At 40.4% G+C, this 23683-nt stretch overlaps 1 protein-coding gene across 3 annotated transcripts in view; it reads left to right on the top strand.

Moving 5' to 3' along the window:
- SAMHD1 (SAM and HD domain containing deoxynucleoside triphosphate triphosphohydrolase 1) overlaps positions 1–23683 on the top strand; it is a 65593-nt gene that overhangs the window by 10453 nt on the left and 31457 nt on the right. For all 3 annotated transcript variants that reach the window (XM_053573565.1, XM_053573563.1, XM_053573564.1), the window contains exons 3-8: positions 2923–2995; positions 10109–10269; positions 12597–12712; positions 15767–15837; positions 21790–21948; positions 23549–23649. In XM_053573565.1, the coding sequence (XP_053429540.1) occupies positions 2923–2995; positions 10109–10269; positions 12597–12712; positions 15767–15837; positions 21790–21948; positions 23549–23649 (681 nt within the window). The remainder of the gene's footprint in view (positions 1–2922; positions 2996–10108; positions 10270–12596; positions 12713–15766; positions 15838–21789; positions 21949–23548; positions 23650–23683) is intronic.

The following is a 23683-nucleotide window of genomic DNA, read 5'->3' as shown; positions in this document are numbered from 1 at the left end:
GGCATACTTCTTGTACCCTACTTTATAACTCAGATTCTGCGAGATTCATTAGAGCTTTGTTGTTCTGTGTGGTAGTAACTAGCTACATGTTTAAATTAGTTAAAAGTAAATTTAAAATTCAGCTCCTCAGTTACACATGCTGTATTTCAGATACTCAGTAGTCACTATGTCTAGTGGCTGCCATGTTGCTCAGAGCAGATACAAAATATTTCCATCATCACAGAAAATTTTTCTGGACAGTGCTGCCTTAGAGGATGCTAGTGAGATTAGCAGCCCTACACACCAGTCCACTCAGCTGCTCACTGTGATACCAATGCAACCAACCTGTTGATGTACCTTTGTACTGTTATTATCTCATTTCCTTTTTCACCCTTTCCAGTACCCTACTTCAGCGTTCTGGATCCATACCTCAAAATAAATTACTCGCATGCAAGCTGTTGTTTTATATTCTGCTTTCTAGGGAAAATCCAGTTTAGACAAGCCCTTCTTTTTTCCCTGTATTTCTTAAACAGCTATTGATTTATAAAGGTTTTTCTATTAAGCCTTATTACAGTATGCACATACCAGTTATAAGATGCATTGGATTTCAGAAACATTGGAATACAGAAATAAAATCTTATTGTAGTTTAAGGATCCTGCCCTATAGTTACTTTAAATCTTTATTTAATGCCATAGGCTTTTCTCAAAACAATACAGAACAAAACAAAAGCCAGGGACAGTGGCTCTCACATACAATCCCAGCTTCTCAGGAGGTTGCAGCAGCAGGATTGCATAAGCCCAGAAGTTCAAGACAAGCCTGGAGAGAGATAGTGAGACCCTGTATCAAAAACAAAGAAATAAAAAACTAGGCTTTGGGTGGTTATTTTAAATATTCTTATCGTCGATGGTTTCCTTATGAATAGTTTGCTTTTGGGTTTTTTGGTTTTTAATTTTTTTTTCTTTCTTTTTCTTTTTTTTGAGACAGAGTCTCACTATGTCACCCTCGGTAGAGTGCCGTAGCATCACGGCTCACAGCAACCTCAAACTCTTGGGCTTAAGCAATTCTCTTGCCTCAGCCTCCCAAGTAGTTGGGACTACAGGCGCCAACCCCAATGCCTAGCTTTTTTTTGTTGCAGTTGTCATTGTTGTTTATCAGGCCCAGGCTGGGTTCGAACCTGTGAGCCCCGGTGTATGTGGCCGGCTCCCTAACCTTTGAACTACCGTGCCAAGGCTTGTTTTTAATTTTTATATTTAGAGACAGGGTTTCACTCTGCAGCCCATACTGGAATGCATCAGTGGCATCATCATAGCTCACAGCAACCTCAAACTCCTGGACTGAAGTGATCCTTCTGCCTCAGACTGCAGTGTAGCTGGGACTTGTGTCACCATACCCAGCTAATTTTTTCCATTTTTGGTAGAGATGAAGTCTCTCCCTTTTGCTCAGGCTGGTCTCGAACTCCTGATCTCAAGCAGTGTTCTCACTTCTGCCTCATAGAATGCTAAGATTACAGGCATGAGCTACAATGCCCAGCCAGGTTTTAATTAAGTGATGAGTAGTGAGTATCAGTTCAGGAAAATGTGGGGCAGTAGTGAGATTAATTTAGGTCTAATATTTTATGCTGTGACTTATGGTTATGCTCAACTGTGTGACTACCTTAACTCAAGTTCATCTATAAGTACTTCTTTTTTTTCTTTTTTTTTGAGACAGAGTCTCACTTTGTTGCCCTCGGTAGAGTGCTGTGGCACCACAGCTCATAACAACTTCCAGCTCTTGGGCTTAGGCGATTCTCTTGCCTCAGCCTCCCGAGTAGCTGGGATTATAGGTGCCCGCCACAACACCCAGCTATTTTTTTGTTGTTGTTGCAGTTTGGCCGTGGCCGGGTTTGAACCTGCCACCCTTGGTATATGGGGCCGGCGCCCTACTCACTGAGCCACAAGCACTGCCCTATAAGTACTTGTTAAAGCCTGGTTTTGTGCTGTTCTTGTTATGTCAAACTGGTGAGGATAGAGGAATAGTACACACAAGGTATGTATTATTTATCACAGCAATATCACACAGCTCACCAACACAATACAACACACAAGGTATGTATTATTTATCACAGCTCATCACACAGCTCACAGCTCAGCCACCTCCAACTCCCGGACTTAGGCAATTCTCTTGTCTCAGCCTCACGAGTAGCTGGGACTACAGCTATGATAATACTTCTGTTCATCTCAGGAATATCATTCTTAGATTTTTTTTTTTATTACTCTCCTTCTCAGAGTACAACATAGAAAATGTAGTGCTTCTGACTCTGTGTCTACCTATGCCTTCTAGCAGAAGATTTACTTTGATTAGCTAGTAGATCATTAAAACCCTTTGCCTTTATTATCTGTTAAAATACCAATAGTATTTTAATTGTAAATAAAGTAATGAGTCACAGGATTTTGAGCTTTTCAGATTTAATTCCCTTTAAATGTTTGTCTTGAAACGAGCATGACAACAGATTACTGACAGTGAAAGATGGGTATAAATGAAGCTAAAACCTTCATATATATTTGATTCATGCTTAAGTCACTGACCTGGTGCTCAAGTCAGTTCAGGGTTCTGAGGGTAGATACTGACTTCAGTTTGATTAAAATAAGTTTGAAATACAAAGTGAGCATTGAATAGAGATGAAGAAGATATTGAGTTTATCAAGTCTGAGTTGAGACTTGAGGAGAGTCCAGAGGGTCAGGGGTAGAACCCTGGGCAGGACCTATGTTGATTTAGTAGGTGAGTCTCCTATCTTAGGAGCAAATGGAGGAAATGGTTTCTAGGAGGAGTATATTTGAATTATTGATCTTTCCAATCTAACCTGTCTATTACTATAGATAATCTAGAGCTGATTACTATTATAAACTCCAGGCATGGTTATTAAGCGAATAATGATAGATTTGCATATTCTATTGTAATTTTAGTTCCTGTGGGGAGAGGAAGAAGCTGCTTAGTCATATCCAGCGACTGAGTCAAACTCTTATTGATACAATGAAGGTAAGAGGAATCTGTACTTAATATTGTGTTTTTCAAATATAAAGTGGTATAACTCAATCATGTCAAACTCACTTTGAAGAAAATGTAAAGAATTCTGTTCTTGGTGATGGGATTATAGGTAATGGATCTTTATGTTTTTTGTTGTTTGGTTGTTTTTTTTTTGTTTGTTTTTGTTTTGTAGAGACAGAGTGTTACTTTATCATCCTCGGTAGAGTGCCATGGCGTCACACAGCTCACAGCAACCTCCAACTCCTGGGCTTAGGTGATTCTCTTGCCTCAGCCTCCGGAGTAGCTGGGACCACAGGCACCCACCACAACTCCCGGCTAGGATCTTTATGTTTTAAACTTTCTGTATTTTCTAAAATAAGCACGGAGTATTTATTTATTTATGAGACAGAGTCTCACTATGTCACCCTCAGTAGAATGCTATGGCATCACAGCTCACAGCAACCTCAAACTCTTGGGCTTAAGCGAGTCTCTTGCTTCAGCCTCCGAAGTAGCGGGTTCTACAGGAGCCCACCACAATGCCTGGCTATTTTTTCGTTGCAGTTGTTGTTGTTGTTTAGCAAGCCTAGGCAGGGTTCCAACCCACCAGCCTTGGTATATGTGGCTGGCACCCTAACCACTGAGCTATGGCGCCGAGCCAGCACAGAGTATTTAAATCAGAAGAAAAACTAACATATGTATACAGAAAAGCATAAATAGACCACTTACCTAACATATGTATACAGAAAAGCATAAATAGACCCCTAACCTAACTTGTAAAATCTTAATATCCCTAGCCCTAAGATTATAGAAACATGAGAAAGTGTTCACTATGCATGTGACATGAAAAGAGAAAGAAAGAATATCTATTATTGTGCTATTACTAAGTTTAATTTTCACTGAATTCCTTGTTTTGATAAAGTTGCTTAAATTTGATTTATTTTAGCATATTTAGGGTGAATACATGTTTTAAGAATAGTAGTTATGGGTGAGGTGAGCAGCTCACTCCTGTAATCATAAGCACTCTGGGAGGCCAAGGCAGGTGGATTGCCTAAGTTCAGGAGCTTGAGACCAGCCTGAGCAAGAGCAAGACCCTGTCTGTAAAAAAAAATAGCTGGGCATCTAATGTACACAGCTATGATTTAATAATAAATAAATTTTAAAAAAATAGCTGGGCATCATGGCAGGTGCCTATAGTCCCAGCTACTTGGGAGGCTAAGACAAGAGAATAACTTGAGCCCAAGAGTGATTAAAAGCCCAAGCTATTAAAAAAAAAAACCCAAAAACAAACCCCCCCCAATAATTACAACCAAAAAGGATGGTGAAGATTTTAGGCCATTAAATGGTTCAAAAGTGTATGTTAGAAGTTTTCTTTGATAATCTTTAATAATGAGATAGATTCTCATTTGTTTGTGGTTGTTACTACAATCTTATCTAAGGGGGAAGGAGTAGGCCAATATTTGACTGTCAAATATTTAAAAATCGGTTTGGCGTCCGTAGCACAGTGGTTACGGCACCAGCCACAATACAATGAAGTTGGCAGGTTCTAATCTAGCCTGGCCAGCTGACCAACAATTACAACTGTAACAAAAAATAGTCGGGCGTTGTGGTGGGCGCCTGTAGTCCCAGCTACTTGGGAGGCTGAGGCAAGAGAATCACTTGAGCCCAGGAGTTTGAGGTTGCCATGAGCTGTGACACTACAGCACTCTACCAAGGGCAACATAGTGAGACTCTGTCTAAAAAAAACAAAAAAAAAATTTAAATCATGAGATTTTTTTTGATGACTTATAAGAATATTCACTAGGGTGAATTATGGCATTCATGGTTCCTCCTATTCCTGAGATCTACTTTAACATAACTCCTGGTATGTACATATATTAAAGGCTAGATTTGGTATAGTTTGTAGTAATCATAAATTTTATAGAGCAGGATGAAAAAAATTAGTAATTATTAAACATTTGTTAATTAAACTTTGTCAACATGCAGATGTATCATTTAACAAAGTTGTGAATTCTGGTCATTACTTGACTCAAGCTCTCAGTATCCACGTTAAATTGAACTACAGTTACCTATTGCTTAACAAAAGAATAGTTCTGAGAAATACATCGTTAGATGAATTCATCATTCCCAGATTTCATCACTCTGGGAGCATGGAGAGAGCAACCTAAATGGTATGGCCTGCCACACACCTAGGCTAGATGGCATGGCCTATTGCTGCTGGACTATAATCCTTTAAAGCATGTTACTGTACTGAACACTGTAGGCAATTGTAACACAATGGTATTTGTGTATCTAAACATGAAAAAGATATAAAAATGTGGTTAAAAAAGTAAAAGGTGGTACATCTATCTAGAAAACACTTCTCACGAATGGAGCTTGCAGGACTGGAAGTTACTTTGGGTGTGTCGGTGAGTGATAAGTGTATGTAAAAGCTGGGTGAGGTGGCTCATGCCTGTAATCATAGCACTCTGGGAGGCCGAGGCAGGTGCGAACTCAGGAGTTCGAGACCAGCCTAAACAAGAGCAAGATCCCGACCCTACTAAGAGTAGAAAAACTAGCAGGCATTGTGGCAGGCACCTGTGGTCCCAGTTACTCGAGAGGCTGAGGCAAGAGGGTCGCTTGAACCCAGGACTTTGAGGTTGCTTGAGCTATGATGCCATAGCATTCTACCCAAGGCTATAGAGTGAGACTGTATAAAAAAACAGACAGTGGGGCGGTGCCTGTGGCTCAGTCGGTAAGGCGCCGGCCTCATATACCGAGGGTGGCGGGTTCAAACCCGGCCAAACTGCAACCAAAAAATAGCCGGGCGTTGTGGCGGGCGCCTGTAGTCCCAGTTACTTGGGAGGCTGAGGCAAGAGAATCGCTTAAGCCCAGGAGTTGGAGGTTGCTGTGAGCTGTGTGAGGCTACGGCACTCTACCGAGGGCCATAAAGTGAGACTCTGTCTCTACAAAAAAAAAAAAAAAACAGTGGAGAAAAGTGAACACTTTTACACTGCTGGTAGGATTGCAAGCTAATTTAGCCCTTTTGGAGAGAAGTATGGAGAATCCTCAAAGATCTAAATGTAGACCTTCCATTTGACCTTGCAATCCCATTACTAGGTATCTACCCACAAGAACATAAATCATTTTACCACAAAGACATTTGCACTAGAATGTTTAGTGCGGCTCAGTTCATAATTGCCAAGTCGTGGAAGCAACCTAAGTGCCCATCAACGCATGAATGGATAAACAGAGGCGGTGCCTATGGCTCAGTGCGTAGGGTGCCGGCTCCATATACTGAGGGTGGAGGGTTCGAACCCAGCCCTGGCCAAACTGCAACAACAACAACAACAAAAAAATAGCTGGGTGTTGTGGCAGGCGCCTGTAGTCACAGCTACTCGGGAGGCTGAGGCAAGAGAATCACTTAAGCCCAGGAGTTGGAGGTTGCTGTGAGCTACGGCACTCTACCGAGGGCAATAAAGTGAGACTCTGTCTCTTAAAAAAAAAAAAAAAAGAGTATGGATGAACAAACTGTGGTATATGTATACCATGGAATATTATGCAGCCATTAAAAAAGATGGAGACTTTGGGTGGTGCCTGTGGCTCAGTGGGTAGGGTACCGGCCCCATATACCAAGGGTAGCAAGTTCAAACCCAGTCCCGGCCAAACTGCAACAAAAAGTAGCCGGGTGTTGTGGTGGGTGCCTGTAGTCCCAGCTGCTCAGGTGGCTGAGGCAGGAGAATCACCTAAGCCCTGGAGTTGGAGGTTGCTGTGAGCTGTGATGCCACAGCACTCTACCGAGGGAGACATAGTAAGACTCTGTCTCTACAAAAAAAGATGGAGACTTCACATCTTTTACATTTACTTGGATGGAGCTGAAATACATTCTTCTTAGTAAAGTATTGCAAGAATGGAAAGATAAATATACAGTGTACTCCATACTAATATGAAATTGATATATAAAAAATTACATGTTCCTAAGACCAATAAATCACTTTTTTTTAAAGACAGAGTCTCACTTTGTCACCCTGGGTAGATTGCTGTGGCATCACAGCTCACAGTAACCTCCAGCTCTTAGGCTTAGATTCTCTTGCCTCAGCCTCCCAAGTAGCTGGGACTACAGGCGCCTACACAACACCCAGCATTTTTTTTTTTTTTTTCCTTCAGTGTTTGGCCAAGGCTGGGTTTGAACCCACTACCTCCGGCATATGGGGCTGGCGCCCTACTCCATTGAGCCACAGGCACTACCCTCAGCTATTTTTTTGTTGCAGTTTGGCTGGGGCCGGGTTTGAACCCACACCCTCGGCATATGGGGCCAGCGCCCTACTCACTGAGCCACGGGCGCCGCCCAATAAATCAGTATTATGTCCAGTTCACAGGTAGAGAGAAGTGGGAGGGGGAAAGGGGAAGGACGTATAGCAGAAGGAGGGAGGGCAGGTGGCGGGATCTCACCTAATGTGCACACTGTGAGGGTGTGTAACAGGCCCCTTGGGTGAGGGGCTCTTCTGCAAATGGAACTTTACCCTGGAAGTGAGAACAATGTAACCTAACTATTGTACCCTCATATTAATTTGAATAAAGTTAAAAAATAGAAAATAAAAAATCAGACAAACAAAAAACCCTAAAATACGAAGGTACATTTTGTCCTGGGCCTACGCGGAGTTAGGATGGTTGATATCACTGTCTTCTACCTCTACATCTTGTCCCATTGGAAGATCCTCAGGGGCAATAACAAGCATGGAGCTATCATCTGCTTACTATAGCAATAGCTTTTTTTTTATTTTTTTAATTGAGACAGTCTCACTATGTTGCCCTTGTTAGAGTGCCATAGGGTCATAGCTCACAGCAACCTCACTTGGGCTTAAGCGATGCTCTTGCCTCAGCCTCCCAAGTAGCTGGGACTACAGGCGTCTGCCACAACCCTCGGCTATTTTTTGTTGCTATTGTCATTGTTGTTTAGCAGGCCCCAGCCAGGCTTGGACCCACCAGCCCCGGTGCATGTGGCCGGCACCCCAACCACTGAGTTACAGGGACCCCTGTGACTATATTTTTAAGAGAATGAATTTCTTATTACTAATATATTCAAATGTTGGGCCAGATGACCCCTTTAAGCTTCTTTATAGCATTGAGGTTCTGTAATTAATTCTTTACATATTTCTAGGTATTGACATGATACACTTTAAACAGCCTAGTGCATTAACATACATTATTTTTTTTTTTAATGAGACAGAGTCTCACTTTCTTGCCCCCAGTAGAGTGCTCTGGCATCATAGCTCACAGCAACCTCAAACTCTTGGGCTCAGTTGATCTTCTTGCCTCAACCTCCCCAGTAGCTGGGGTAGAGGGGGACTACAGGCACCTGCCACAACTCCCGGCTATTTTTAGAGACGGGGTCTCACTCTTGCTTAAGCTGATTTCAAACTCTTGGACTCAAGTGATCTACCTGCTTCGGCCTCCCAAAGTGCTGGAATTACAGGCGTGAGCCACTGCACCCAGCCTTATTAACATACATTACTTTGTAATAGCAATTCACCTGTAGTTGTTCAAAACATGTTTTGAGTTCCTGCTAAGTGCCAGGCAAGGTGATGTGTGGCAAGTTCTGAGAATATAGCAGCAACTAGATAGACAATGATCCTTCACCTAGAATGCTATATGCTTTTTTTTTTTTAATTTTTACTTTTTGAGACAGAGTCTCCATCTCTTGCCCTCAGTAGAGTGCAGTTGCATCACAGCTCATAGCAACCTCAAACTCTTGGGCGTAGACAATTCTCTTGCCTCAGCCTCCCAAGTAGCTGGGACTACAGGCGCCTGCCATAGCACCGGCTGTTTTTTTGTTGCAGTTGTCATTGTTTGTTGTTTAGCTGGCCCGGGCCATGACTTTTTAAAAATTTCATAGAGCAATTTGAAGATCATACATTATACAATTTATCAGATTTTTTTTATTCTATAACCTTCTCTTTAAAAGACAGGGTTTTTTTTGTTTTTGTTTTTTTTTTAGACAAAGTCTCAAGCTGTCGCTCTGGGTAGAGTGCTGTGCTGTCATAGCTCACAGCAACCTCAAACTCTTGGGTGTAGGCGATTCTCTCACCTCAGTCTCCCAAGTAGCTGGGACTACAGGTGCCTGCCACAACACTGGCTGTTTTTTTGTTGCAATTGTCATTGTTGAGCTGACCCGGGGCATGACTTTTTAAAAATTTCATAGAGCAATTTGAATATCATGCTTTAGACAATTTATCAGTTTTGTTTTTTTTTTTGTTTTTGGCCGGGGCTAGGTTTGAACCTGCCACCTCTGGCATATGGGACCGGCACCCTACTCCTTGAGCCACAGGTGCCATCCCAGATTTTTTTTTAATTCTATAGTCTTCTTATTAAAAGACAGGTTGTTTTTGGTTTTTTTGGTTTCTTTGAGACAGAGTCTCAAGCTGTCGCCCTGGGTAGAGTTCCGTGGTGTCATAGCTCACAGCAACCTCAAACTCTTCGGCTTAAGCAATTCTCTCACCTCAGCCTCCCAAGTAGCTGGGACTACAGGCGCCCACCACAACGCCCGGCTATTTTTTAAGTTGTAGTTGTCATTGTTGTTTGGCAAGCCCGGGCTGGGTTCAAACCCACCAGCTCTGGTGTACATGGCTGGCACCCCAGCCGCTGAGCCCATATGTGTTTCTTATCTATATGACAGAAGAATTTCTTTTCCTCTCTCCCTTCCTTTCAATTTTGATGATCAGTACTATTCAGATACATTTAGAAAAATATTTAGACGCAATGATCTGAATGAAAGTGTTTAAGTCAAAATGAATATTTTAAATGAGTGTATTTAACTTGAATGCAAGACTACCTTATTAAAAGACTAACTTGCTACCTTATTAAAAGCTGTTTAAGTCATATTCATAATAAAAAGATTGAAATCCTTATCTTTCTGTTAGAATTCATTAAGAAGTAAAATATACCCAAATCCAATATACATGATATTTCTGGTAGTGATACCTAAACAAGGTAATGATATTAATTTATTGTAATTTCCCTTAATAGTATTCTTACTTGAATAGTTAAATACCTCTGACTTTGCACTGTAATTAGGAATGGCTGCATAAAAGTTTTTGATGGAGTTACTTATTAATATAAGTACATATTGATTTAAATGTAATTTTCTAGGTAATTAATGATCCTATCCATGGCCACATTGAACTCCACCCTCTCCTTATCCGAATCATTGATACACCTCAATTTCAGAGGCTTCGATACATTAAACAGCTGGGAGGCGGTTACTATGTTTTTCCAGGAGCTTCACACAATCGATTTGAGCATAGTCTTGGGTAAGGAGGGATCAGGGTGGGGAACCTGCACCTGATTATTAAGTACCTCTTCTGTCTCGTGAAATAATTATCTTGTCTTAATCTTTTTTAAAATTTTAATCATAAATGAAGCAGTGATTCCTTTACATCTTGTCTTAATCTTTTAGAGAATAATTTTACATTGATGGTAATTTCCTTATTTTATTGATGAGAAAATATAGATTTTTTATTTACTTTGCTACATATTATTTATATATACTTAGTAAGATAACGAAGGTGTGTACAGCAGGTCAATTGAATAGGTATCTGTGTTTAAATGTTATTTAAAGGTTATTAGGGTTAGTTACCAATATAACTAACTCTATAAATTTGATCATTTAGTTTTCTGTAGTCTCTAGTCTTTCAAAAAATTGTCCTGTGAAACCTATGTAAGTCAGGAGTATTTATAATCTTAGAGGAAGTGGTGCCTCTGTTAAAATAAAACCAAGCTGAAACTTTGGTTTGCTTTTCTGTTATAAAATGAGGAGCCCAGAGGACATGGACAGGGAAGAACTAATTAGACAGTTTTTTAGATTTTCGTGAAGTATTCATAGTGTATTACTTTTTTTTGTTTACTTAAAAGCATTTTTTTTTTTTTTTGAGACAGATTCTCACTTTGTCACCGTCAGTAGAGTATCATGGCGTAATAGATCAACAGCAACCTCAAACTCTTGGGCTCAAGCTATCCTCTTGCTTCAGCCTCCAGAGTAGTTTGGGACTACAGGCACTCACCATGACGCCTGGCTATTTTTAGAGACTAGCTCTTGCTCAGGCTGGTCTCAAACTCCTGAGCTCAGGCAATCCACCTGCATTGGCCTTCCGAGTGCTAGGATTACAGGTGTGAGCCACAACGCCCAGCCTAAAAGCATTTTTAATTCAACAAAACATATGGATCTATACTCAACTGTTCACTCATTTATCAAAAATATTAATTTAAAGCTGTACCAAACTGTGAACAAGATAGCAATTGTCTGTAGTTACCTTCACAGAGCTTAGAATTTAGGGGAAAAGAAAGATATACTCATTTAGGCAGTGATCCCAACCTTTTTGGCACCAGGAAGGTGGTTTCATGGAAGACAGTTTTTCCAGGGTAGAGGGAAGAGAGGGTGGGATTTGACAGGAGGCGGAGCTCAGAAGATGACATGAGCAAGTAATGGGCAGCCTGGGCAGCCATAGGAAATACAGATAAAGCTTCACTAGTTTACTGGGGATTAGGGACCACAGCACTTAGGAATTAGTCTCAGAAGGAAGTGCTTAAAGTACATTTTACGTTTGTTCCATACTTTATCTTCACCAATCTGTGTAGTAAACATGACAAAGCCAGAGATTCTTGGCTTTTTAAAAATAGTGGTAGAAAACACAGAACATAATATTTACCATCTTAACTATTTGTAAGTGTACAGTTAAGTAGTGTTAAATACATTCACATTGTTGTGCAGCCACAGGCCAGAGCTGTTTATATTTTGTAAAACTGAAGTTATATATACCTATTAAGCAACAACTCTCCATTTTCTCCTCCCCCCAGTCCCTTGGAACTACCATTCCACTTTCTTTTTCTGTGAATTTGACTACTCTGAGTACCTCACATAGTGAAATCATATAGTCTTTTTTTTTTACTAGCTTATTTCACTTAGCATAATGTCATCTAGGTTCATATAGGGTGTAACGTGTCCAAATTTCTTTCCTTTTTAAGGCTGAATAATAGTTTACTGTACATATATATCACATTTTGTTTAATTTGTTGATGAATACTTAGGTTGCTTTCATCTCTTGGCTGCTGTGAATAGCATTGCTGTGAACATAAATGTGCAAATATCTCTTTTAGAATCCTACTTTCCGTTCTTTTGGGTATATACCCAGAAGTGGAATGGCTAGATCATTATGATAGTTTCATTTTTAATTTTTTGTGGAAAAATTGTACTTGTACTGTTTTTCATAGCAGCTGCACCATTATTCATTCCTACTAGCAATGTACAAGGGTTCCAGTTTCTCCACATCCCTGGTCAATGCTTGTTATTTTCTGGAGGGGAGGTCAGTGTTTGTTTTTTGATAATAATCATCCTAATGCGTATGAAGTGCTATTGCATTGTGCTTTTGATTCACATTTCCCTAATTATTGATGATGTTGAGCCAAGTTCCTGCTTCTGGGTTTCTGTTTGAATGTGACTATTTAGTTCTGAAATAGACTGTTCTGTAAAATTGCCCTAGAAATATTAGAATATTTGAGAAAAAATACTGAAGTACTTAAGGATCAGAAACACCACTTATCTTTCAGATGGAAGTGTGACATTTTGTGTTTTGCCCTGTAGGGTCGGCTACCTAGCAGGATGCCTAGTTCGTGCACTATGTGAGAAACAACCAGAGCTGCAGATAACTGAACGAGATATCCTCTGTGTCCAGATTGCTGGGCTTTGTCATGATCTTGGTAAGCTGTATAAAGAGCCAGGTTATGTAAAACCATGACATATATTGCTTCTCTCTGAAATTTAAAAATCAGTCATGGGGCAGTGGTTTATGCCTGTTAATCTCAGCACTTTGGCTAAGGTGGGAGGATCACTTCAATCCTGGAGTTTTAGACAAACCTGGGAAAAACAATATAAAATATTATTGAGGTGTGGTGGCAGGCACTTGTAGTCCTGGCTACTGGGAAGGCTAAGGCAGAAAGATTGGTTGAGCCCAGCAGTTTGAGGCTACAGTGAACTCTGATCACGCCACTGTACTACAGCCTGGGCAGCAGAGCAGACCCTGTCTCTTTAAAAAAAAAAGAAATCAGACCAACCACTTCTTTATTCCTTTCTAACTTCTAATAAAAATTCTATCTTATCACTGAAAAAAAAAAAAAAAAGAAGAAAAATTTTATTTATTTATTTATTGGTGTATGTGGCCAGTACCCTAACCACTGAGCTACGGGCACCGAGCCCCCCCTGATATTTTAATAGAACCTGTTGAACCTCCTAGATGATAAATTAACAAATTCTTGTTATTTTGAGAATTATCAGGAAACCTTTGCAGGTCCCCAGGAGTCTAAGCACTATAATAAGGAGCCTTTATGTACAGACTGTGACATGCAAAGAAAACCAGGGCTGGTCCAGGTGGACTTCGGCTCCAGCCAAGTGATACTTATAAGGAAATTCTGACAATGGCAGAGTTGTGCAGTTTTCATTAGTAAATGTTGTGAAACTGTTTGGGAGGCCAAGGCAGAAGGATTGCTTAAGGTCAGGAGTTGGAGACCAGCCTGAGCAAGAGTGAGACTCCCCCCTCTATGAAAAAAAGGTAGAAAAATAAGCTGGGCGTTGTGCCAGGCACCTGTACTCCCAGCTACTTGAGTGGGTGAATCAAGAGATCACTGGAGCCCAGGAGTTTGAGCCCAGGATTTCTACTGCAGTCTAGCCCAGGCAACAGAGTAATTCTGAGTTTTAAGAGGAAAAAAAAAAATGCATGGAACTGTAAAATCACTTATGAATAAGAAACTAGTAATCTGGTTCAGTGCCTGTAGCTCAAGTGGCTAAGGTGCCTGCCACATACACCAGAGCTGCGGGTTCGAATCCAACCCTGGCCTGCCAAACAATGACAACTACAACAAAAAAGTAGCCAGGCGTTGTGGTAGGCGCCTGTAGTCCCAGCTACTTGGGAGGCCGAGGCAAGAGAATCGCTTAAGCCCAGGAGTTGGAGGTTGCTGTGAGCTATGATGCCACAGCACTCTACCCAGGGCGACAGCTTGAGGCTCTGTCTCAAAAAAAAAAAAGAAAGAAAGACATTAGTAATCTTTACTTTAGATTGCCCATGTCACCATTAAAAATAAAGCCCCGGGCAGTACCTGTGGCTCAAGGAGTAGGGCGCTGGTCCCATATGCCAGAGGTGGCGGGTTCAAACCCAGCCCCGGCCAAAAACCAAAAATAAATAAATAAATAAAGCCCCAATATGTGTATATTTATTATAAAATGTATTATGTACATTATAACATTGTTATTAAGATAGGTTTGTTTGTTTGTTTGTTTTGAGACAGAGTCTTAATATATTGCCCTCGGTAGAGTGCTGTGGCATCACATCTCACAGCAAACTCAGACTCTTGGGTTTGGACTTAAGTGATTCTCTTGCCTCAGCCTCCCAAGTCGCTGGGACTACAGGCACCTGCCACAACACCCAACTATGTTTGGTTGCAGTTGTCATTTTTGTTTAGCTGGCTTGGGATGGGTTCGAACCCACCACCCTTGGTGTATGTGGCTGGCACATAACCACTGTGATACTGGCTCAGAGCCTAAGGTAGATGTTTTAAAGGTTGAGAGTAGTCAAATCAAGTTCTAGTATTTTCTTCCTGAATGCCAGTGTGTTATCTTCAAACTGTTCTTTTAATAAAAAAATAAAAAAATAAATTCCTTCTGAAGATTTCAAAAATTTTTAGCATTAACATTCCTTTTAAGATCTATCAAGTGAGGTGTCGTGGTGCATGCCTGTGGTGCCAGCTACTGAACAGGAGAGTCACTTGAGCCCAGGAGTTCAGCATTGTAGTGTGCAACAATCATACCTATAAATAGCTACTGTATTCCAGCCTGGGCACTATAGTGAGACCCTATCTCTTTAAAAAACAAACAAAAACAAAACCCTGTCCTTTGATCAGATTTATGTAAGCTCTGGAGACTAGAGATCCCTGTATGGAGAGTTTAATTTCCTACAGGGTCTAGCTCTTATTTTCTTGTTTTAGAAAATACAAAGGAAGGATTTGTCCCTCCATGATTTTTTTTTTTTTTTGAGACAGAGTCTTATTCTGTTGCCCTAGGTAGAATGTGCCATGTCATCAGCCTAGCTCACAGCAACCTCAAACTCCTCAGTTTAAGTGATCCTCCTGCCTCAGCCTCCCAAGTAGCTGGGACTATAAGAGCCTGCCATAATGGCTAGTTACTTTTTCTATTTTTTAGTAGAGATGGGGTCTTGCTCTTGCTCAAGATGGTCTCAAATTCTTGAGCTCAAGCAATTCTCTTTCCTCAGCCTCCCAGAGTTCTAGGATTACAGGAATGAACCACTGTGCCTGGCCCCCCACCCCCTTTTTTTTTGTTGTTATTGCAGTTTTTGGCTGGGGCCGGGTTTGAACCCGCCACCTCTGGTCTATGGGGCTGGCACCCTACTCCTTGAGCCACAGGTGCCGCCCTAGTTCTATATTATTTAATTGTCTCAAAGCAGATATGCAAAGGGAGCAGTGTGAATGAATGCCTCAATTAACAAAAAGAACTTTTGAAGAATCACGCTATGATCTCCTTTTTTGTGCTGTATATTCAGTCACTATAACTACAAAGAAGAGAAAAATTCTAGCAAAGGACATAGTCCATGAGCCAAGCCCAGCAAGTAAAGTTCTAAAGGTTACTTTGTGATATATTTATAGTTTATTTCCATTGATATTCAAGTTAAACTAAAAGTTTAAAGTATTCAATTTTTGACCATTTATAAACATTTTTCTCATTCTAAGGCTGTTTTTGTTTTTAAGGTCATGGGCCATTTTCTCATATGTTTGATGGAAGATTTATTCCCCTTGCTTGCCCAGAGATAAAATGGACGGTATGTATTCATATGTTCAATAGTCAATAAAAATATTCAAGCAGGCAGGCCAGGCATGGTAGCTCACGCCTGTAATCCTAGTACTCTGGGAGGCTGAGGTGGGTGGATTGCCTGAGCTCACAGGTTCGAGACCAGCCTGAGCCAGAGTGAGACCTTGTTTCTAAAAATAGCCGGGCATTGTGGTGGGTGCCTGTAGTCCCAGCTACTTGGGAGGCTAAGGCAGGAGAATTGCTTGTGCCCAAGAGTTTGAGGTTGCTGTGAGCTGTGACGCTACAGCACTCTACCAGGGGTGACAAAGTAAGACTCTGGCTCAAAGAAAAAAAAGAAAAAAATTTTCAGTAGGATATTTAGTTAAAGTATCTGTTTCCACTGCCATATTAAAGAATATATCCCCATTACAGTTTTTAGAGTGCTTTCTTGCATATATATGTTTTCCTTTGATCTTCACAGTAGTCTGTAAGGCAGTTACTTTTATCTCATTTTTTTATTAGAGACAGAGTCTCACCTTATCTCCCTCAATTAGAGTGCTCTGGTGTCACAACTCACAGCAACCTCCAGCTCTTGGGCTTAGGTGATTCTCTTGGCTCAGCCTCCCAAGTAGCTGCGACTACGGGTGCCCACCACAAAGCCCAGCTATTTTTTGTTGCAGTTTGCCTGGGGCTGGGCCACCGTGGTTGATATATGGGGTTGGTGCCCTACCTCCTGAGCCATAGGCGCTGCCCTTTTTTTGTTTTTTTAAGCCAGTCAAATTTAGCAGTGGAGAGTTGAATACCAACTTTAGTGACACTAATGTTAATAAGCTCTGATAACTGACTACCATCAGACCAGCCTCATATCTCCCTTTTTACACTGGAACTTAAAACTCTTGGAATTATATTGATCCATCAAAAATCACAAAAGCTGGGCGGTACCTATGGCTCAAAGGAGTAGGGCGCCGACCCATATATCAGAGGTGGCGGGTTCAAACCCAGCCCTGGCCATAAACTGCAAAAAAAAAAATCACAAAAGCTTTTAAATGCTGGAACCAGCACTAGAAAACCAGTTGCCAGGGCTCGGCACCTGTTGCTCAGTGGTTAGGGTACTGGCCAAATACACCAGGACTGGCCGGTGGGAACCCAGCCTGGGCCTGCTAAACAACGACAACCACAACAAAAAAATAGCCGGGCATTGTGATGGGCGCCTGTAGTCCCAGCTTTTTGGGAGGCTGAGGCAAGAGACTCGCCTAAGCCCAAGAGCTGGAAGTTGCTGTGAGCTGTGACATCACAGCACTCTACTGAGGGCGACATAGTGAGACTCTGTCTCAAAAGGAAAAAAAAAGAAAGAAATAGTTGCCAGTTTAATACTCTTTCTTTTTTTTTTTTTTTTTTTATTTTTGGCCGGGGCTGGGCTTGAACCCGCCACCTCCGGCATATGGGACCGGCGCCCTACCCGTTGAGCCACAGGCGCCGCCCTTAATACTCTTTCTATTCCATCACACAACTGTAAAATGAAAAAATAAAAGCTAGTTCTGGTTTGACTCACTTGGTATGACCAAGAAGTAATTACTACCAGCCACGTTTCATCATATATATTAAATGAACCATTTTATAATTAGGTATTTTCAGATGGCTGAAATCAGCTTTTGAGAAGTAAAGTTGGCCCCTCAGCATTTATACTCTGTAGTCTGGAACTGGAGTAGAAAAGGGTATTAATATTAAAAGCTTCTCCCACATCAGCCACTATTTTATCTCTTTTCTTTGGAGGTATAATTCAAATACAATAATTTGTACAGATCTTTTTTTTATTTTGAGACAGTCTCACTTTTTCACCCTCAGTAGAGTGCTGTGACATTGTAGCTCATACAACCTGAAACTGTTGAGCTTAAGTGATCCTCTTGCTTCAGTTTTTCATTTTTAGTAGAGACAAGGTCTCACTCTTACTCAGACTGGTCTCAAACTCCTGAGTTCAAGCCATCCACCTGCCTCAGCTTCCCAGAGTTCTAGCTAGGATTAAAGGTGTGAGCCACCATGCCCAGCCAGTTATACAGATCTTTCTTTCTTTTTTTTTTTTGAGACAGAGTCTCACTATGTGGCCCTCAGTAGAGTGCTGTAGTGTCACAGCTCACAGCAACCTCCAACTCTCGGGCTTAAGTGATTCTCTTGCCTCAGCCTCCCAAGTAGCTGGGACTACAGGTGCCCGCCACAACACCTGGCTATTTTTTGGTTGTAGTTGTCATTGTTGTTTAGCAGGCCCAGGCTGGGCTCGAACCCACCAGCCTCTGTATGTGGCCAGCACCTTACCCACTGAGCTATGGGTGCCACCCAGTTGTACAGATCTTAAGAGTACAGTTCAACGAGTTTCAATAAGCATATACATCCATATAACCATTACTCAAGTTGGATATAGAACATTTTCATCTTTCTGGAAAATTTGCTTGTGTCTTTTTTCAGTCACTTCCTAGTCCTCTGCCCAGCATCACCCTGAATGTTGTAAACATGGATTAGTTAGTAGACTATGTTGTAGATGTGTTTAGCTTTATTCAACATAGTGGTTTTGAGATTTGTTCATGTTGCATACATCAGAACTGATCCCTTTTTATCGCTGAAATGGTATTCCATTGTGTAAATAAGTCACAATTTGTTTATCTTTCTCCTTTTGATGGAATTTGGATTTTTTGGTTTTGACTGTTATAAATTTATAAGATTGCTCTGCACGTTATTGTACAAGACTTTTGTGGAGGGCGGCGCCTGTGGCTCAGTGAGTAGGGCGCCTGCCCCATATACCGAGGGTAGGGGGTTCAAACCCGGCCCGGCCAAACTGCAACAACAACAAAAAGACTTTTGCCGGGGCGGCGCCTGTGGCTCAGTCGGTAAGGCGCCGGCCCCATATGCCGAGGGTGGCGGGTTCAAACCCAGCCCCGGCCAAACTGCAACAAAAAATAAAAATAGCCGGGCGTTGTGGCGGGCGCCTATAGTCCCAGCTACTCGGGAGGCTGAGGCAAGAGAATCGCTTAAGCCCAGGAGTTGGAGGTTGCTGTGAGCTGTGTGAGGCCACGGCACTCTACCGAGGGCCATAAAGTGAGACTCTGTCTCTACAAAAAAAAAAAAAAGACTTTTGCGGAAATACATAGTTTCTTTTAGCTGAATCCTTAGGAGAATTGCTGGGTCATGGTGGATGCATTTTAACTCTGTAAGAAATTACCAGATTCTTCCAATGTGGTTGTATAATTTTACATGGCCACCAGCAACACGTGAGAGTTCTAGTTCTGCATTTTCACCAATGTTTTAGTCTTTCATATTCACCCTTCTAATTAGTGTCAAATAGTATTTTCTGGTTTAATTTGCATTTTCTAATGTATGTTGAATACCATTTCCTATACTTTGTGATTGATAATGTCTTCTTTTGTGAAGAACTCTTTCAACATTTTGCATATTTAAAAATGGTGATTGCTTGCTCTTCTACTGATTTGTAGGAATTGTTCATATATATTGTTAGATTTGTATGTTATGAATGTTTTTCCCTAGCACCTGGCTTGCCAGTTCCTGTTAATAGTACCTTTGGACAAACAGAAGTTTTAAATTTGATGAACTACTCTCGTTCCTCAAGCCAGTAAAATGGAGTTTCTCATCAGTTTTCCTGCCTTGGGGCCTGACCTCAGACTAAAAGCCTTAAAAGTCGAATATTGCTGGGCGGCGCCTGTGGCTCAACGGGTAGGGCGCCGGTCCCATATGCCGGAGGTGGCGGGTTCAAGCCCAGCCCCGGCCAAAAATAAAAAAAAATAAAAAAAAAAAAAAGTCGAATATTGCTCAATACCTTTCTCTTCCAAGTATTGACTTTCTTCTAGCATCTGCTTGCTTTTGGTCTCTCTCCAGTTTCTTCTGGCAGTAGTCTAGAGTTTGTAGTTTTTTCTCCAGCAGAGTTGATCTACTCAGCCATTACCAAGTATTTTTCTTTAATTTTTTGCCTTTCACATCTAAATTCTTAGCTTGTGTGAAATATATCTTTGTTTATGTATATGAGGGAAATCTAATTTTAAAAAATAACTGGATCATTTTTATGTATTTAATTTATTTAGGTGTTTGTTGTTGGGTTTTGTTTTTTTTTTTTTTTTTTTTTGAGAAGAATTTCACTCTGTTGCCCCAGGCTAGTGTGCCCTGGCATCAGCCTACCTCACAGCAACCTCAAACTCCTGAGTTCTAGCAATCCTCCTGCCTCAGCCTCTGAGTAGGGGAGGCAGGGGAGTAGGGGAGCCTGCAGGCATGTGTTACGAGGCCCAGCTAATTTTGTCTGTGTTTGGTAGAGACAGGGTCTCCCTCTTACTTAGACTGGTCTGAAACTCTTGAGCTCAAGCCATCTACCTGCCTTGACTTCCCAGAGTACAAGGAGGAAGTTAATATTGATGCAGTACAGTTATCTAATCAACAGACTGACTTTCACATTTCACCAATTTCCCTATAGGAAAAAAAAAGCCTTTTTTCCCCTGATCTAGGATGCATTTAGTTGCCATTTATCATTAGTTTCTAACTATTCCCTCAGTCTTTTTTTTTTTTTGCAGTTTTTGGCCGGGCCGAACCCGCCACCTCCGGTATATGGGGCCGGTGCTCTACTTCTTGAGCCATAGGTGCCGCCCTCCCTTGGTCTTTATCTTTCATGACTTTGTCTTTTTTTTTTTTCTTTTTTTTAGAGTAGGTGATCTGATCTATTTTGTGGAATGTTCCTCAATTTGAGTTTCAGTTTGTCTGATGTTTCCTCATAGATTCAAGCTATGTACTTTTGGCAGAATGACACTGAAGTGATGTGTCCTTGATAGTGTATCATACCAGGAGGCACCTAAATTCTAGCGGAGTCTTTATTAGTAATATTAGCTTTGCTCACTTCATTAAGGCAGTGTCTGCTAAATTTTTCCATCCTAATGTTAGTATATTTTCTCTGTATATTTATATGCACCTTAATTAAATTTTTTATAATAGGACCATTCTGATTTTGTTTTTCATCTTGTGTTTTTGGTAAGACCTCGGATAGTGCAGATATCTTCAGGTCATTTGTTCTTTACATTGATTATGAATGAGTGAGCAGAGACCGATGAGCAAACTGAGGCCAATTTGAGATTTCAACCTGCATCTTGACTCCAGAGTTCTGATACTTGCAATTACACCTTCCCACCACTAGATGGGAGCGCTAACAGCTTGTAACTTCACAGGTTCAAAGGCTGATGAGAAATAGAACTAGAGTAGAGGCTGAGTAGGGAGGATTGCTTGAGCCTGATTAACATAGCGTGAGCCACCGCACCCGGCCCTTATTCATTTATGGATTGACGGGCACCTGGGTTGTTTCCACATCTTTGCAGTTGTGAATTGAGCGGCTGCAAACATCCAATTTTAGAGGTCTTTATGGTAAAATGATTTTTTTTCTTCTCGGTAGATACCTAGTAATGGGATTGCGTGATCAAATGGAAGATTTGCTTATAGCTCTTTGAGGATTTTCCATACTTCTTTCCAAAAAGGCTGTATTAGTTTGCAATCCCACCAGCTGTGTATAGGTGTTTCATTCTCTCCACACCCATGCCATCATCTGCAGCTTTGGGACTTTGTGATGTGGGTTGTTCTCATTGGGCTTAGGTGATATCGCAAGGTAGTTTTGATTTGCATTTCTCTGATGCTTAGGGCTGATGAGCATTTTTTTCATGTGTTTGTTGGCCATTCTTCTGTCTTGGGAAAAGGTTCTGTTAATTTGTCTTATGCAATAATTAATTGTTGTTTGTTCTTGGTGATTTGACTGAGTTCTCTGTAGATTCTGGTTATTAGCCCTTTGATAGGATTTTTAAATGTCTGCAAGGCTATATTTGAAAACTATGTAATTAATATGCGGTAGAACCTTATTGCAAAATCATCTAGAAGCAAGATTAGTTTTGATAATCAGGGCCCCCAAGGGACTAGAATCTATAACACACCATACTGTGCTGCCTTTTCCTAGCATGAACAGGGCTCAGTTGAGATGTTTGAACACTTAATTAATTCTAATAACCTGAAAGATGTCATGAAACACTACGGTCTCGTCCCTGAAGAAGATATTTGCTTTATCAAGGAACAAATTGCAGGACCACTTGAATCACCTATCAAAAACAATTCTTTGGTAAGTTTGCCTACAACTTAATTTGAACTCACTGTTGCTTTTCATCTAGTCTTTTTTTTTTTTTTTTTTTTTTGTAGAGACAGAGTCTCACTTTATCTCCCTTGGTAGAGTACTGTAGTGTCACAGCTCACAGCAACCTCCAACTCCTGGGCTTAGGCGATTCTCTTGCCTCAGCCTCCTGAGTAGCTGGGACTACAGGTGCCCGCCACAATGCCTGGCTGTTCTTTTGTTGCAGTTTGCCCGAGGCCAGGTTTGAACCTACCACCCTCGGTATATGGTGTCGGTGCCCTACCCACTGAGCCACAGGCGCTGCCCACTTTTCTTCTAGTCTTTTCTTATTTTTTTTCAGAGCTATATATTAGTCTATTTTAGAGGCTAAATATAAGTTATGTATTTCTACTATTTAGTGCAGAAAATAAAAAGGCTTAAAGTAGTTCTACCTCTTAACTGAGGTCTTTTAGAAGTTATCCCCAAAATTAAAATATATATATAAATCATTGTTTTTTTTTTTTATATAAATCATTTTTAATGGATATATATTCAGTATTTTATATAGAAGCCTAAAGTAACTTTGTTTGGAAATGTGAAAATGTATGTCTTGTTTAACCATCACAATGAGCATATTTGAAACATTATAAATGGTGAGCTACAAAAAAGTTAAAATTGGTCAGAGTAAAATCTGTTTTGTTTCCTTTTTGATCTTTTGTATTTTATTAAATTAAAAAAGAAACTGAAAATAGTTTTCCTGTTATTGATTTTTAGTTTTTTCCACAAATATATACAAGTCTACTTGTAAGATAAAGTAATGGGTTTGCAGTAAATATCCTATTTCCAAAAAAATGAAACTCCCAGAAATGCTTTTGTACAATGCATATTATTTAGATTAGGTATATAGCTACTTCAAGATATAGTACTGTTTCAATGTATGAATTCAAGTGTTATTTAAGAAGTATTCTTAATATTTTATAAGTAGATTTTATATTTTAAGAAAGCTTTACACAGCTATGATTTAACAATAAAAAAAAAAAGAAAAGAAAAGTGGTATTAGGAATCTCCATCGATTTAAATCTTAAATATTGTTTCAAGTAAGCTCTGGTGGGTTTTTGTTTCTTACCAAAGAATTGACTTCTTATGTTAAACTTTGCTTGTATTGTAAATCATAATTGAAATCTTTTTTCCATGCATTTACAAAATACAATGAAATATAAGCAATGAATACTAGAATCTTTCTTTTTGTAATTTCAGATTAATATGGGAGTACATATAATTAGATTATGTAGTTTGCTTTTGTGAGGAAAGTCCAAAAAAAAAAAAAAGAAAGCTTTTAAAACAGCAAAATGCAAAAATTGTTGGTTATGAGATGTGTAATAGAGTTAAGATCCTTTCAGTGGCACAAGAAAGTTTAATATTAATAGAGGATCATACCTTAGCATTTCTTTTCTATTAGTAATCAAATAGAAGGAAAAAATAGAATCTTGAAACTTAGCTCGCATTCCAAGTCACGTATCTGTTTATAATTTGCAGATTAATGTAATTGCTTTGCTTGTATGTAGATATGGTGGCTATCCTAACACTTTCTGTGGGTTTTCTTATCTCCCAGTGGCCATATAAAGGGCGCCCTAAAGAGAAAAGCTTCCTTTATGAGGTAGTGGCTAATAAAAGAAATGGCATTGATGTGGACAAATGGGATTATTTTGCCAGGTATGCACTAAACGCTTCAGAAAGCAGGTTCAAG

This window comes from Nycticebus coucang, chromosome 21, assembly GCF_027406575.1.
Source record: "Nycticebus coucang isolate mNycCou1 chromosome 21, mNycCou1.pri, whole genome shotgun sequence".
NCBI lineage: Eukaryota > Metazoa > Chordata > Mammalia > Primates > Lorisidae > Nycticebus > Nycticebus coucang.
This window is presented reverse-complemented; position numbering and strand designations above follow the sequence as displayed.